Source organism: Mesoplodon densirostris, chromosome 4 (assembly GCF_025265405.1).
Source record: "Mesoplodon densirostris isolate mMesDen1 chromosome 4, mMesDen1 primary haplotype, whole genome shotgun sequence".
Classification (NCBI taxonomy): domain Eukaryota; kingdom Metazoa; phylum Chordata; class Mammalia; order Artiodactyla; family Ziphiidae; genus Mesoplodon; species Mesoplodon densirostris.
The window spans coordinates 68,005,743-68,019,430 of record NC_082664.1 but is presented as its reverse complement, the minus strand read 5'-3'; the positions used below and the strand labels follow the sequence as shown (position 1 = coordinate 68,019,430).

General features: G+C 40.2%; 1 protein-coding gene across 2 annotated transcripts in view; it reads left to right on the top strand.

Annotated features, from left to right (window-relative positions):
• The window catches only part of AKAP6 (A-kinase anchoring protein 6), a 499,176-nt gene that overhangs the window by 106,519 nt on the left and 378,969 nt on the right, over window positions 1-13,688 (top strand). For both annotated transcript variants that reach the window (XM_060096326.1, XM_060096325.1), the window contains exon 3: window positions 10,391-10,748. In XM_060096326.1, the coding sequence (XP_059952309.1) occupies window positions 10,425-10,748 (324 nt within the window). In that variant the 5' untranslated portion in view covers window positions 10,391-10,424. The remainder of the gene's footprint in view (window positions 1-10,390; window positions 10,749-13,688) is intronic.

Below are 13,688 nucleotides of genomic sequence, written 5' to 3'. Positions count from 1 at the left end.
CTGTGTGTCTCTTCCGCTCTCGGTACTCTTCTTCACTTTTGGCATTTCTGATCACCAAATGTGTGGTGGTTTTTCCCACACCAAGCGACTCAGTGATACCAGCTTGGTGTCCTATAATTTAACTGTCTGCCTGAAAATAGTGTCAGATCCCACCTGTTAAGGGCTCAGTCCCACAGGACTGTCCCCCTCCCCCTACCCACTTCAGGTACCAATTGCAAATCCAGATTGTTTCCTGTGGATATGACTGACTGGCTGTAAATCACCCCCCTCCTCAGGTTCAATTAATTTATTAGAGCTACTCACAGAACTGAGGAAAACAGGTTACTTACTAGATTACCAGTTTGTTACAAAGGATATTAAAGGATACGAATGAATAATCAGATAAAGAGATATATAGGTCAGGGTCCAGAAGGGTCCTGAGCATAGAAGCTTCTGTTTGTGGAGTTTGGGGCATACCACCTACCCAGCATGTGGATGCATTCTTGTTCACCAATCTTGTGGCTCTCCACAGCCTGTCCTTTTGGGTTTTTATGGAGGCTTTATTGCACAGGCATGATTAATTAAATCATTGGCATTGGTGACTGATTCAACCTCCAGCCTCACTCTTCTCCCCAGAGGTTGGGGAGTGGGACCAAAAGTTCCAACCTCCTAATCAGGGTTGGCTTCCTGGGCAATCAGCCCCCGTCCTTTCTGGAAGTCACCTCATTAACATAAACTCAGGTGTGATTGAAAGGGGCTTATAAGAATAACAAGACTCCTTTCACCATTATTGCTCTGGAGCTATTTCAGGATCTAAGGACAAAAGAACAAATACTATAACAAAAGATGCTTTCATTGCTTTTGTGCTTTGGACTTTCCAAGAGTTTTAGGAGCTCTGTGCCAGAAAGGGGACAAAGACCAAATATATATTTTTATTATAAATCACAGTATCACAGTTACTGTTGAGAAATCCAAAGCAATCTAATTTATAATTCTTTGTATATACCTCTGCTTCTAACCCAAATCTTATTTTCCTAATATTCTGGGATTTCAATAAAGTGCCTTAGTGTGAGTCTATTTTCATACACTAGATGGGTCTTTTTAAAGTAGAGACTCATGTCCTTCATTTCTCAAAAGATCTTATTAATGATATTTTCCTTTCTCTTCCCTTTTGCCTTCAGGGACTCCTGTTCTTCAGGTGTTGGACCTCCTGGATTGGTCACTAATTATCTTTCTCTCCTCATTTTCGTCTATTTATCTTTTTCTTTACTTTCTGTGAGATTTCCTCAACTTTATTTTCAGCCATTGTATTGAGATTTCCCTTTTTGCTATCATGTTTTTATTTTGCTGAATTTTTTTTTTGTTCTATAAATATTTCTTTTAAAAAATAAAATTCTGTTCATGGATACAAAAGCTTATCTCTGATAATTTTTCTTTTTCACCAAAATCATCTCCTTGCATAATCTTTCCTCCAGGTTGAGGTTTTTTGTTTGCTTCCTTTGGGCCTGTTATCCAAATTAGAGTTTTCCCTTAATCTCTGCTAATCCTTGACTGCCTGATCATATTTAAGAGTAGGAGACTAGAAAGCTGATTGAATGCTCTGAGTGTGTGGGTAGGCCTATTGACTGAATGTCATTGTAGGGTGATCTGGATGTGCCAATTTTCAGTATCATGTCTTCTTGGACTGATCAGATCTCCTTGGGGGGTTGGTTTCTAGTCTGCTAACTAGAGGATAAAGGCTTTGGAGAGTCAAGTTGTGGAAGAGAACTGGGGGTGGTCTCAGCACTCAGAATGCCTATGTTAACTTAATTCACCTATTTTCAAGGTACCTCTATACTCAACTGCCCAGAGTCCCTAGGTCCAGAGACCCTTTGATTCTTTCTGGAGAATAAACCTCTAGAATTGGAGTGGGTGCACCTACCCAGCAACACAGAGTAAGGAAAAACCTAGAATTCTAACTGCTTCTAAACATTTTTAAATTAGAATTAATCTTCTTTCTCAATGTATCATTGCCCCTTTACCCAGAGTTAGGCCAAACTTGAGGTTAAGGGTACAGTCCTCCAAGACTGTCTGGTTTGCCCAAGACTTCTGACACCAGCTGCAAGTTCAGGGGTCTCCAGGGCTGTCCTCACATGAGACTAGCTAATGATAAATTTGGAGGTTCTCACAGATTCCTTCAGATTTGATAATTTGATAGATCAACTCACGGAGCTCAGGAAAGTGCTGTACTTATAATTGTAGTTTTATTATACCAAAAGGGTACAAATCAGAAGCAGCCAAAGGAAGAAACACATAGGGTGAAATCTGGGACTGAGAAGTTTCCCAACACAAAGCTTCCATGTCCTTAGGGATGCATTACCTCTTGCCCTTGGTGTGTGACAATACTCATGGGGTATTGCCAACTTTGGAAGTTTGCTTGAGCTTCAGTGTCCTAGTTCTTATTGGGGCTTCATTACTTAGACATGAATGATTGAATCTTTGCCCATGTGGTTGCTCAAAGCCCCAACCCTCTAATTACATGAATGGTCTTTCTGTCTGGCTAGCCCCCATCATGCATCACCTTGTTAGTACAGACTATTAGGTGTCATCTGAGGGGCCCACCATGAACAACAACAATAATCCTATCACTCAGGACATTCTGGAAGTTTAGAGGTTACCTCTTAGGAGTTGGAACAAAGGCCAGACTTTTTTTTGGGGTAAAGTTAATTTTTCACTACATACTTTTCCATCTCCAGTTGCAGAGGTATCTGGTTCCAGCAATTTCAAAAATACTTAAAGAATTCTGAAGTAAAATCAGGTTGGTTCTTTGCTCTCTGTGCCTTTGGTTTAGGATTTTGTTTTCTTGGGTTGGCTAAGGCATTTATCACTTGTTCATCTGATTTTCAGCTTCCAAAAATATTACTATTTTTCCTCCCATTCTTGAGTGTTTATACTTAAGAAAAAACAAAAACAAACTTCAAACTATAACCACTCTGCAGTAGTGTTAGTGAGGTTTCTGAAGGGAGCCAAATTAGACACATATATTCAGTTGGCTGTCTCTTCCCAGAAGTTGCCTAGCACTCTCTCAATTTATTTGTCAGTGGCAACTTTTTGTAGAATACCTATTAATACCTGGTAAATAAACACTGCATTAGCAAACACTTCTATATTGCTTCATTAGTAGAGGTAACCAACTAATTTAGGCTTCAGAATCTTTAAAGACAACTTTTCTTTTAGGGCTCATTTCCTTTCTACTTTACATATTGAGGGCACAAAAGATAAATAGCCCCTTAACACTTATTGACTGGGGATGAGAATATTGGGATAGAGGAGGATCTTTTAACTTCAGTGTTGTCTATTTTTACAATGTTTGAATTAATATATATTACTTTTTAATTAATTAAAACTTTTTAGAGCAAGAAAAAACATGAAAACATTGCATAAAATGATCCTAAAATTTTTTTCCACTTCAAATCTATGATGCTAGGGTTAATGGAGAGCTAAAAATGGAGAACTCTTTTTATATTTAATGGAGTAGGTAGAACAGAGCACAGCACTCCTTTAATCACTCTGATCTAAAAGTCAGACTTCTAGATCTGTATCAGGCTTTCTTTCTGTTTTTTTATGGGCTATAAAGAAGTTTTTAGCCTTACATTTTATATTGATGAAGTCTGCCTGGAAAAGAAGATGTTGATTCTCTCATAATGCTGATTTCTCATTTCATTTTCTTGGTAAATAAGAGTTTGTATATTGATTTTTCTGTCTCATTCTAGCAAACAACTGTAATTTTATTTCTCTTCTTTTGCAATCTTTTTAGAGTTCCTGATGCCTGTGAGACTCATTCCAACCTCCATAGAATGGTGTTCAAAGCCCTCTTATAACATGGCTGCAACTTACCTTATAGCCTTATCTGCTTCTGGTTCCCATCAAGCTCCCAATTCCTCTCAACACTGAATTATTTGCTGATTCTCCCAACTTCTTGGTATCTTTGTCCATGTATTTCTCCCAGCCTGGAATTTTTTTCCCCATCTCCCTTCTCTTTCTGCCCATCTAAATTATAGCCATTTTTACAAGCTCATCTCAAAATTTGTTTCCTTCTTCAGTAAAGGTTCTTATCTTTCCTCCATCCAGGATTAATGCCATTCCGCTGGGGCCTTACAGGGCTTTGTTTGCCCACATCCTGCCTATGTAATAGGTATCAGTAGATGCGTGTGTGTGTGTGTGTGTGTGTGTGTGTGTGTGTGTGTTAGGGGAGAGTGGAGGGAGGGAAATTGTCCCCATTAAATTATAATTTCCTTGAAAGTAAATCTGATGAGTCATATATATACATAATGCCTTATATATAGTTGATTCTCAGTAATGTCAGTTGATTTGAAATGAATCTTGTTCCATTTTCTTTGTATCAATAGCATTGACAAAAGTAACAACTGTATAAATTATGTATTAGTTTTACAAATCCAGTTCTTCCCAAGACATTTTCTTGAATGACAGAAAGGTGGCTGCCTAATGCTCAAAGGTGATTATTAGCAACCTGGGGTGGGGGTAAGAAATGTGAATGCTCATTAGCGTCACTGAGTCCAGATCCACACATTCATGACCCCAGGCACCATTTGCAGCTGATGAGTGTTCATATTTCTTACCCCCACCCCAAGTGGGGTGATGCAGCCAAATGAGTCTCTGAGTGACAGGAGCTGACCACTGTAGTGGTGGAAGGAAGACATGGGAGGTGTGATGACTGAGTTAATCTGGGTGTCCACTCCACAGAAGGATCTGAATAATGCAGGGTGGGGGAGTGCATAGTAGGAGGACGGACGGCTTGAGCAAGGAAGATGATTGATGAAGTGTGTTATGGGTGACAGAAGACCCTATGCTCTGGGCAAGGGAGTTAGCAGTGATTTAGGAGAGACCCAGGAGAGGGTGCATGGTCTATGTGTGATTAACTAGATGTAATCAGCCATTTGCCCGAGGGGACAGCCATACAAAAGGATATAGTAAAGGGGAAAAGTGTTGGGGGGAACATCAGTGATAACACCAAGGTCTTTTAAATTGTAGAAATCTGTCTGGGCCCCTGTATTTACATGCTGTTTTCACTCCCTTCTCTGCTCCCCAAGCCTGTGCACTTAAACCTTGAGATTTTTCTTCTCACTGACATCCACTTGCAGGCTGCTCTGTTATGGCAGGAGGATTAGAAAGTGAGCCTAATCTGGGGTTACCACAGTGATCTCACTTATCAGTGTTACTCCAGATGAGTGCTGGGGGGCGTAGGGCTGGGAGGACAAGAGGGCCAAGGAGAAGGAGGAATCAGTGATTATGGAGACTTCCTTAGAGCATCTTACAAAAGCCACTCACTCTTTTTTCCCTTAAGTACAAATTTAATATTTTGTAGGAATTCTTTGGCTCTCTTCTTAAAAAGCTTAAAGCCATTTAAAGTTTCCCAACCCTTGACCTCACAAGAGGCCAGAGAGTAAGACAGGCAGCAAGATTTAAAACTAGGTGATGAATTAGAGCCTCATTCATCTGGGTAGACTGCAACATTTAATTAAGCAATTTATTAAGCTTGTTTTTGTGGGGTTTTTTGTAGAGCCCGATTCTAGAGTCCTGGAATCGGATATAGGGTTCACCTCTTGAGTTCATTTAGTTTTCCTTAATGCAGTCAAAGCATGAGAGCTAGCCAGAGACAAAATTCAAAACATTCCAGTGGAACTTTTCTTTCCCTTTCAAAATTCAGTCTCTGTGAACAGGTTCTGTGAAGAATGATTATGAGAATATGAAAGAAAAAAAAGAAGCAAGAGAAAAAAGCACTTAGTGATGCCTAACTTAATTTTCTCTACCCCAGTTTTGTAATGTGTCCTTTGTAGCAAGCAGATCCGTTAATTTGGCCTGAATTATGCTTTAGTCTCTCATTTTGGGGGCAGTAAGCAGAGCACAGAAAGATTGAGAGTAAGTATTTAGGTTTGGGGGTGATTCACATGATGATAAGACTACCTCTCAAACTATACACATGAAGATGCTCTTGTTTGGAAAGAACAGTTTCTTCCTAAGAAAAGAGAGAGGGCTTGAATGCATTTAGCTCAGATTGACTTTGTCAGCTGGTTATGTTACTATAGTACTATTAATTTATTTATACATTTTAAAATTTATCTTGCTTTAGGATTTGCTCAGTTTTGGGGTATACAGTCTTGGTTCTTCTGAACTGTGCCTGACTGTGCTCTGTCTACCCAAACACTCTTTTCCATAGTGATCCTTGTTTTGGCAACTGTCTCCTTTTTCTCAACTCACTTATCACCGCTGCAAAAGCCCAGCCTATAACCTCACAAGCCTGGAGCTTATAGATTAGCTTCCAAATAGGGACAGTGTAGTAGCCCTCTCTTTGCAAGAGATTTAGGCCACTAAGGGCATTTGAAGCTGGTGCCTTACAGACTCACCAGTGTCCTGCTGGCATGAAGCAGCCCTGATACCGGCCTTTATCTTGTTTGGCTACAAGAAGAGAACCCGAGGTGGGGAGAGGAGGAGGAGCCAGGCACTTAATCCTGAAGGACCTTTAGGGACAAAAGCATTTACAGTGAGTACAGTCAGCTGATTTCCAGCTTTTCTGTCCTTTTATTTAAGAGAGACAATCACAAGAGGGAGAAAGAGGGGGCAGTTTTGATGGGTGTGTAGCTGCATTTTTTGCTTCCTAGTTTGGTCGAAGAACACGGTCCTGATTTAAATGTCTTATTCAAATTGAATGTATTCTGCTAACGTCAGGTTTCGACTGAAAATTTGTGGATTGTCAGGGAGGTAGCAGCACCAGCCCTTGTTTAATACGCAAAAGCCATGATGCGTTTCTTCTGTTTCTGTAGGATGATAAACAGTGGTGAGAAGAGCCTTACCACAATTTTTTTTTTAAAAAAACCTTTAAAATCTTTACTGCTTTTGGCTTTTGCACTTTAAATGTTGAATCTTCTTTGGGTTTGTGGAAAGGAAAGGATTTGATCTATGTTATTTTTAACAGCAGCTGGGTTAAAGGTGGTATTATCTCTAATGCTGGAGACGTGGCCACAGATAAGCATTTGATGGGGGCAGAGGGGTGAGTGGGGAACAGGAGGTCACTGGGTTCCAAAAAGCTAGTTGATCACTCCTCTCATGCAGCTTTGCAGCCAGAGATATAACTGCATGGGTATCTGTATATACTTGAATCAGTGCTTCATTTGCATCGTCAGAAGTTGTTGTCTGCTGGCCTTTTTTTTTTTTTTCAAATTTCTCTGTGACTAGAAAGGAATCTTATTGCATGGATCCTTGCATAAAAAAAATAGAAAACTTAGAATTTAGAAGAATATATAGAGTTGTGTTGAATTTCCTACTATTTGTTTGCATTCAAATGGAGTAATTAATTTGATGGGAAAGCAAGCTTGAATAGTCACGATAAGGGCAGGAAAAATACACACAAAGATTGTTATTGTAGATCTCTACAATATGAGGCAGTTTTCCTTTAAAGTATAAATTTATCTTGGAAATCAGATGTACTTTTGTGAAAATCAGAAATAACAGGTTGGTTATCCATGGGTGGTACATCTAAATGTGAACTATTGAAATTGAAAATTAAATGTTTATAGTAATTAGTTTCCATGAAAATGGGTAATTAATCAATTTTATGCCACTTCCTGGGCTTGCTATGCTGTTTTGACACATACGGTATTCCTTCCCCAGGGACAAAGCTGTATGTGAAGAAAAGTAAATAGAGAGAAGTTGAAATAAAACTTGAGTAAAGCGTTGCTTTGCTTCACTGTTTTGGGTTATGGAAATTCTCTTGTTTACAGTCTGATCAGCTAAATATGGAAACATCACATGCAGGTTGAAATTTTGTAGATGCAGGTAACTTTTGCCTTGGCAGCTTGAATATAAGGTTTCCTTGCCCTTTACTCATGTGTGATGCACACCAGCTACATTTTTGTTTAATGTTTTTATTTTATTCTATTTGTCCTCTGCATATATAACCACATCTGTGTTATCAGTCTTAAGTGCAAACTCCCAGAGGGAAGAATCTCCCATATTTATTCCTCTGGAAAGAATTAGCAACATATAATGTGTAAATAATGATTTACAAAATATGTTTGCATGGTAATAATTTATTTCTTTCCATTAAGTAGGACAAATATTGATGCTGTTTGCCTGCTTTGGTGAAATGGAGGTCCATCATTTAGTATCTACATAGCTCTCAGTATAGGTAGGATGCTTCTAATAGCTTAGAAATCTCTGGATAAATAACCCTAGAGCTTAGAAATCTCTGGATAAATAACCCTAGGTAATTACAGATTCTTATGGTCAGATGGAATCTTATTGATCATTTAGTACAATTTTGTCATTTTACAGATGAGGAAACTGAGACCCGCAAATGTGGAGCATCTTGCTCCAAACCACACAAAACTGCACTGTGCCTGCCTGCTGCACAGCCTGATAGTATATATAGAAATGTATGTTGGGATATAAATTACATTGAGCCAATTCTTTGATATGTCCTTTAGTTTACAGTAAGATATGTATTTCAGAGGAGGCCTTGCCTCGATTTAGGGGTTTCAGAGAAAACACAATGACCAAGCACTGTTTTTCAGTTGTACAGGGCTCTTTGGTAGGGGCTTGGAGGTGAGCGAGTGTATGGGTGAAGGTGAAACATTTCATTTTACACTGCCCTGGCACTTAGTTTTCTGGTTTGATTGAGTCTGGTTTCTTAGAAGAGGGAACCACTGTGACGCCAGTGACTTCTTCATTGCTAGTTCTTTGACCTTGCACTAAAAACCTTTATTAACCTTTGTGTATCAGATTCCTTCTCTGGGACAGTGATTCTAAATAGTGATTCACCACCCCAGAAGGCAGTGAATTGATTAAAATTTTTAAAGTGCTTTTGGAAATCAGAATCAGAGACTGAGACTGGGGTATAGTTTATTAAGAAGTAGTGTGGTAGCTCACTCTTCCTGGAGTTTCATCCCTCCCAGTGAAATTTTGATATCTTCTAATTGGTTTCAAAATAGTCAAGTCTAGTATTATTGTTATTTTAAAGGCTGTATGAAAGGGTGGTTAAAAATGTGGGGGTGTAGTGGTAGAGAGTCCGCCTGCCGATGCAGGGGACACGGGTTCGTGCCCCGGTCCGGGAAGATCCCGCATGCCGCGGAGCGGCTAGGCCCGTGAGCCATGGCTGCTGAGCCTGCGCGTCCGGAGCCTGTGCTCTGCAATGGGAGAGGCCACAACAGTGAGAGGCCTGTGTACAGCAAAAAAATAAATAAATAAATAAATAAATAAATAAAGTGGGGCGTGGATTTCTCCCTCTTGCAATCAGGTGTAGAAAGCTGTTGAAGCCTAAAACCATTCTCTAAGGCAGGTACCGTAGTGATAAACTTACCTTATGACATAATATTTTGCTCTTTGCAAATAACTTTGTTTTCAAAAATTCATCTGTAAACCCCCTTATCACCTAATTTAAAAATAAAATGCTCAAGAAATTGGGGGAGAGGCAGTATGCTACAGCATTAGAAGGTTTCTGAAATAATATATCATGAGAATAACTTATTCTTAAGGCTTTTGTCAATTCAACAAGTCTTTTTATTCCCTGTGCTCATTCCTGTATGGAAGGTTACATATTCCTAGTCAAACTGGGAGCTTTCTTGACTTTGCCCTTCCACATTTGTAGGTAAAATAATTTTGGTTTTGTTATTAAGTTAATCTTAAAAATATAAAGAAATATAGCTACTTTCTGACAATCACATTTAATTTCATATTTTGATCAGCTGCCTTTCATCTTTGGAGGAATGGGGCTATAAACTAACTTGAATGTATAGAACTAGAAAAAGACTTAGAAAAGGAAAAGAAACCCATTGCCTTGAGTAGAAGAAGTTTCTCCTGAAACTAAAAATAATGTCTACTTAAAGTGTTCAAAGTACAAGATCCTAAAGGTTGTTATTTTATATCAGACTGGTTACAGAAGAAAGATAAATTACATAGCTAGATCATTAGTAAACTAATCAACTTTATCTTAAAAAGAAACCGTACACTTCATTGGTCAGAACTTAGCCACATGACCACAGTGAGCGCCGATGGAGATAGGGAATGTAGTTTTAAATTCTTGGCAGGAATATGCACAACTGAAAATCAGGAATTTGTTATTAAGGAATGAGGTGAGAATGGATGTTGGGATAGGCAGTACCACACCGTTTTGTATTCCTATTGAACCAGTATAGGTAGGACGCTTCCAATAGCTTAGAAATCGCTGGATAAATGCTGGGTCTTGGGTCTAGTTGGTAGAAACTCAAAACACCTCTTTCTGTTTTTGTTACGAGCTATGGTTTCTTAATTTAGAAACTTGGCTTAATTTAGAAATCTTGTTTCTTCTGCGAAGTACCATTCCTTTATTTGGGAATCTTGTCTGACTTTTGCTTTCTTTTTTCCTCTTGCCTTTCAGCTGTTTTGGAAAGAAGTAAGGCTTAGACTTCTCCATGTTAACCATGAGCGTGACACTTTCCCCTCTGAGGTCACAGGACCTGGATCCCATGGCTACTGATGCTTCACCCATGGCCATCAACTTGACACCCACTGTGGAGCAGGGTGAGGGAGAAGAGGCAATGAAAGACATGGATTCTGACCAGCAGTATGAAAAGCCACCCCCACTGCATACAGGGGCCGACTGGAAGATTGTCCTCCACTTACCTGAAATTGAGACCTGGCTCCGGATGACCTCAGAGAGGGTCCGAGACCTAACCTATTCAGTCCAGCAGGACTCGGACAGCAAGCATGTGGATGTGCATCTAGTTCAACTAAAGGTAAGGAAGGTCTCTGGGCTCAGGTCCATTCCAGACAGAAGTCTAAAGGTGGCTGTGGCGCCTAGAGCCTGAGTTCTGTAATTCTCAAGGAGAAAGCATCCGAGAAGAAAAACAGAATAACAGGTTTGAAACCATTATTTTTGTAGATAAACATGGGTGGAATTCTTTCCTGGTTTTACTTTGTGGGCTAAACATCTAGAATAAAACTGACCTCAGGGGATAATGCGGAGAAGCGAGGAAAAATGGGGGGTGGCATTTTTGTGCAATGTCATAGAAATCAGTAGTAAAGAATAAAAATATTACAAAAGGCTTAATAAAGACTCTCCTAGGTAAAAAATCAAACTGAGCAGTGATTGTATATGTATGTGATTACTAACTTCTGTTGAAATTGATGCTGCCTTTGTGGCAAACAGTGGGTTCTGGCATGATGGAGAAGGGTGGTGTACAATGCATCATGCAGAACAAAGGTGCTTTTATAACAGCTCATCTAAAGTTTAGACATTAAAAAAATGTGTGTGACTTTTAGAGAGCCCTTAAAAAGCCTGACCGTTGATAATAATGAGACGGAGATGCTAGTAAAGAGGGCTATTAATAGAGATTTTGGCCTAGGGACCCCAAAATACCGTGAATCTTGCCCTGCCATAGCCACTCCTCTCTTCTGGGTCCCTGAGGGAAATACATGCTCAGGTCAATGGTGGGTAAAGCAGGGCAGATTTATAACCAATTAGGACATTGGCCCCAAACCCCAATGTTAATTTCTGGTTAGTTAGATGAGATCCTAAGGAGAATTCCTCTACCTCAGCTGGTTCATTTTAAATGATCTGAAACCAGACAGATTCTTGCATCTTAATACTTAAATGACTTATAAGATGCAGCCATCAGCGTGAGAGGAAAGGACAATTAAGAGAGCTTTATGTGCCCCAAAGCCTAGAGCAGAGCTGGCTTAGCCTTCCCAGGCTGGTTCAGCAGATCCTGGGCCCAGCTGCCCCATGAGAGAGAGTGTCCAAGAAAGGGAAGGAGGGGGTTGGAGAGAGAGAGAAAAAACAAAAGGGCCAGAATGCCAAGGTGGCTGGGCTTCTCCCAGGTTGAGCAGGGCTGGGTGGCCTCCTTTCTTTGGGTTCTTGGGAAGGAGCAAGCATGAAAGGTATCAGAGGTGGCTAGGAGCCCGCTTTAACGGAATGCCAGCCCGACTGGTTTCCCCACCGTGGCAGCAGGGAGTGGTGTCTCTCAGTTCCTGCAACACAGTCCCTTTAATCAGAGGAGCAGCTCTCCAGCTCCTCCAGGCCACAGTGAGATGGGAGTCAGGGGGCTCCGCAGCACTCCACCCCCTCCTCCGTTCCCTCTAATGTTGCACTTACTTATGTGGCTCCCAAAAGGAAATAATAGGATTGGGTTTGCAAGGAAAGATGACTGTTGCTCTCTAAAATCTTTCAGATTTACACAGAAAAGGTGGTAAACGATAAAGGAGAATGGGGGGAATGGAAATATCTTTAGAAGATTCCACTAAAAATGCTAAGGGCACCTGAAAACAGTGTGTCAACTAACTTCATTTAATTACATCAGTAGTACTTAAGTGAAAACTTAAATTTTAATTCCAAATAGGAATGTAAAAGTTTTTGTACAGTCAACCAGGATTATGTTTAGTGTTGAGAAATCCCCTGTAGGGCAATTTGCTTCTTTTTCTCATTGGAACTGCCTATCACCTTCTCACTTTACTCAAAAGGCATCTCACTGCCTCTTTTCAGCTCTGTCCCACAGTGTGGTCTGTTCTCCCCTGTTGAGAAAGGAGCCCCAGGAGGACAGGAAGTCAGCATAGTAGTCACATAGTAGTTAATCAATAGCAGTTAAAGGGATGAAGTGAAATTGTCTTATGTTAATTTAATTCTAGGATTTCTATCATTCCTTTTTTTGATGCTTATTTCATCAAGTGACTTAACCAACATTCTCTGAATGTTTTAGAATATTCTATAATAATAGAGCCCTTCCACATTGAGGCCAAAGTCGACAAACTCCGGTCAGTGAGCTATGGCCTTGTTAACACAAGGGCTTAGTTTTGGCCTCCTAATCTGCTTATTTAAGTTTTCCCTTTATTTGTGTAACATTTTTAAATTTAACCAAATAAGTACTTTGAAACACTAAAAAAAAAGATTTTAAATACATGTCAGTTCTTCAGATTTCCACACTGATCCACAAGAATAAAGGAAAACTGGGTCACAGAATTTTATATGTGGAATCAAAACAACAACAAAACAACCTTGTAGAAGCAGCTCTTAAGTTAGGTGTATGGAAAAGCAGAGGGGCAGGCCCAGCCGGGGAAAGGCCAGCTATCTCCTGTGGGGCATCCCTGCTTGGCTCCATGCCTTGGTGAATTATTCAGTTTATTAATTTACTATGAAAAATAACCATCGCAGGGATGGGAATGCCATGGTTTTAAGGACCATCTAGGCGCACGTAATTTCTAAATTTATATATCCATCCCAGTGTTCTCCCAGGAGCCCCAACTGCCTAAGAGACATCTTGTATCTCTAGTGAGCATCTCAAACTGATATGCCCATTGAAAAGCTCTGAATGCTTCCCCGACCCCGTCTTCCCAATTTCAGTAAAAGGCACCACTTTTTTGCCAAGCCTAAGTGTGATTCCATGCCCCACATATATGTCTGTTAACAAGTCCTGGGCATCCATCTCCAAAATATGCCCTAAATCCATTCACTTCTCCCCTATACTACTGCTGCCCCCCTAGTCAAGCCACATCACTGCTTGCCTGGGCTACTTTTAGAGCCTCTTCTACTACCCTGCAGTTTATTCTCTACACAGCAGCCAATGGGATCTTTCAAAAATGTAAATCCAGTCATGTAACTCCCTTGCTTCCTGTTGGCTTACGATAAAACCCAAACCTCTTTCTGTGGTTCTGCCCCTGCCTGCTTCTCTTGCCGTGTCTCC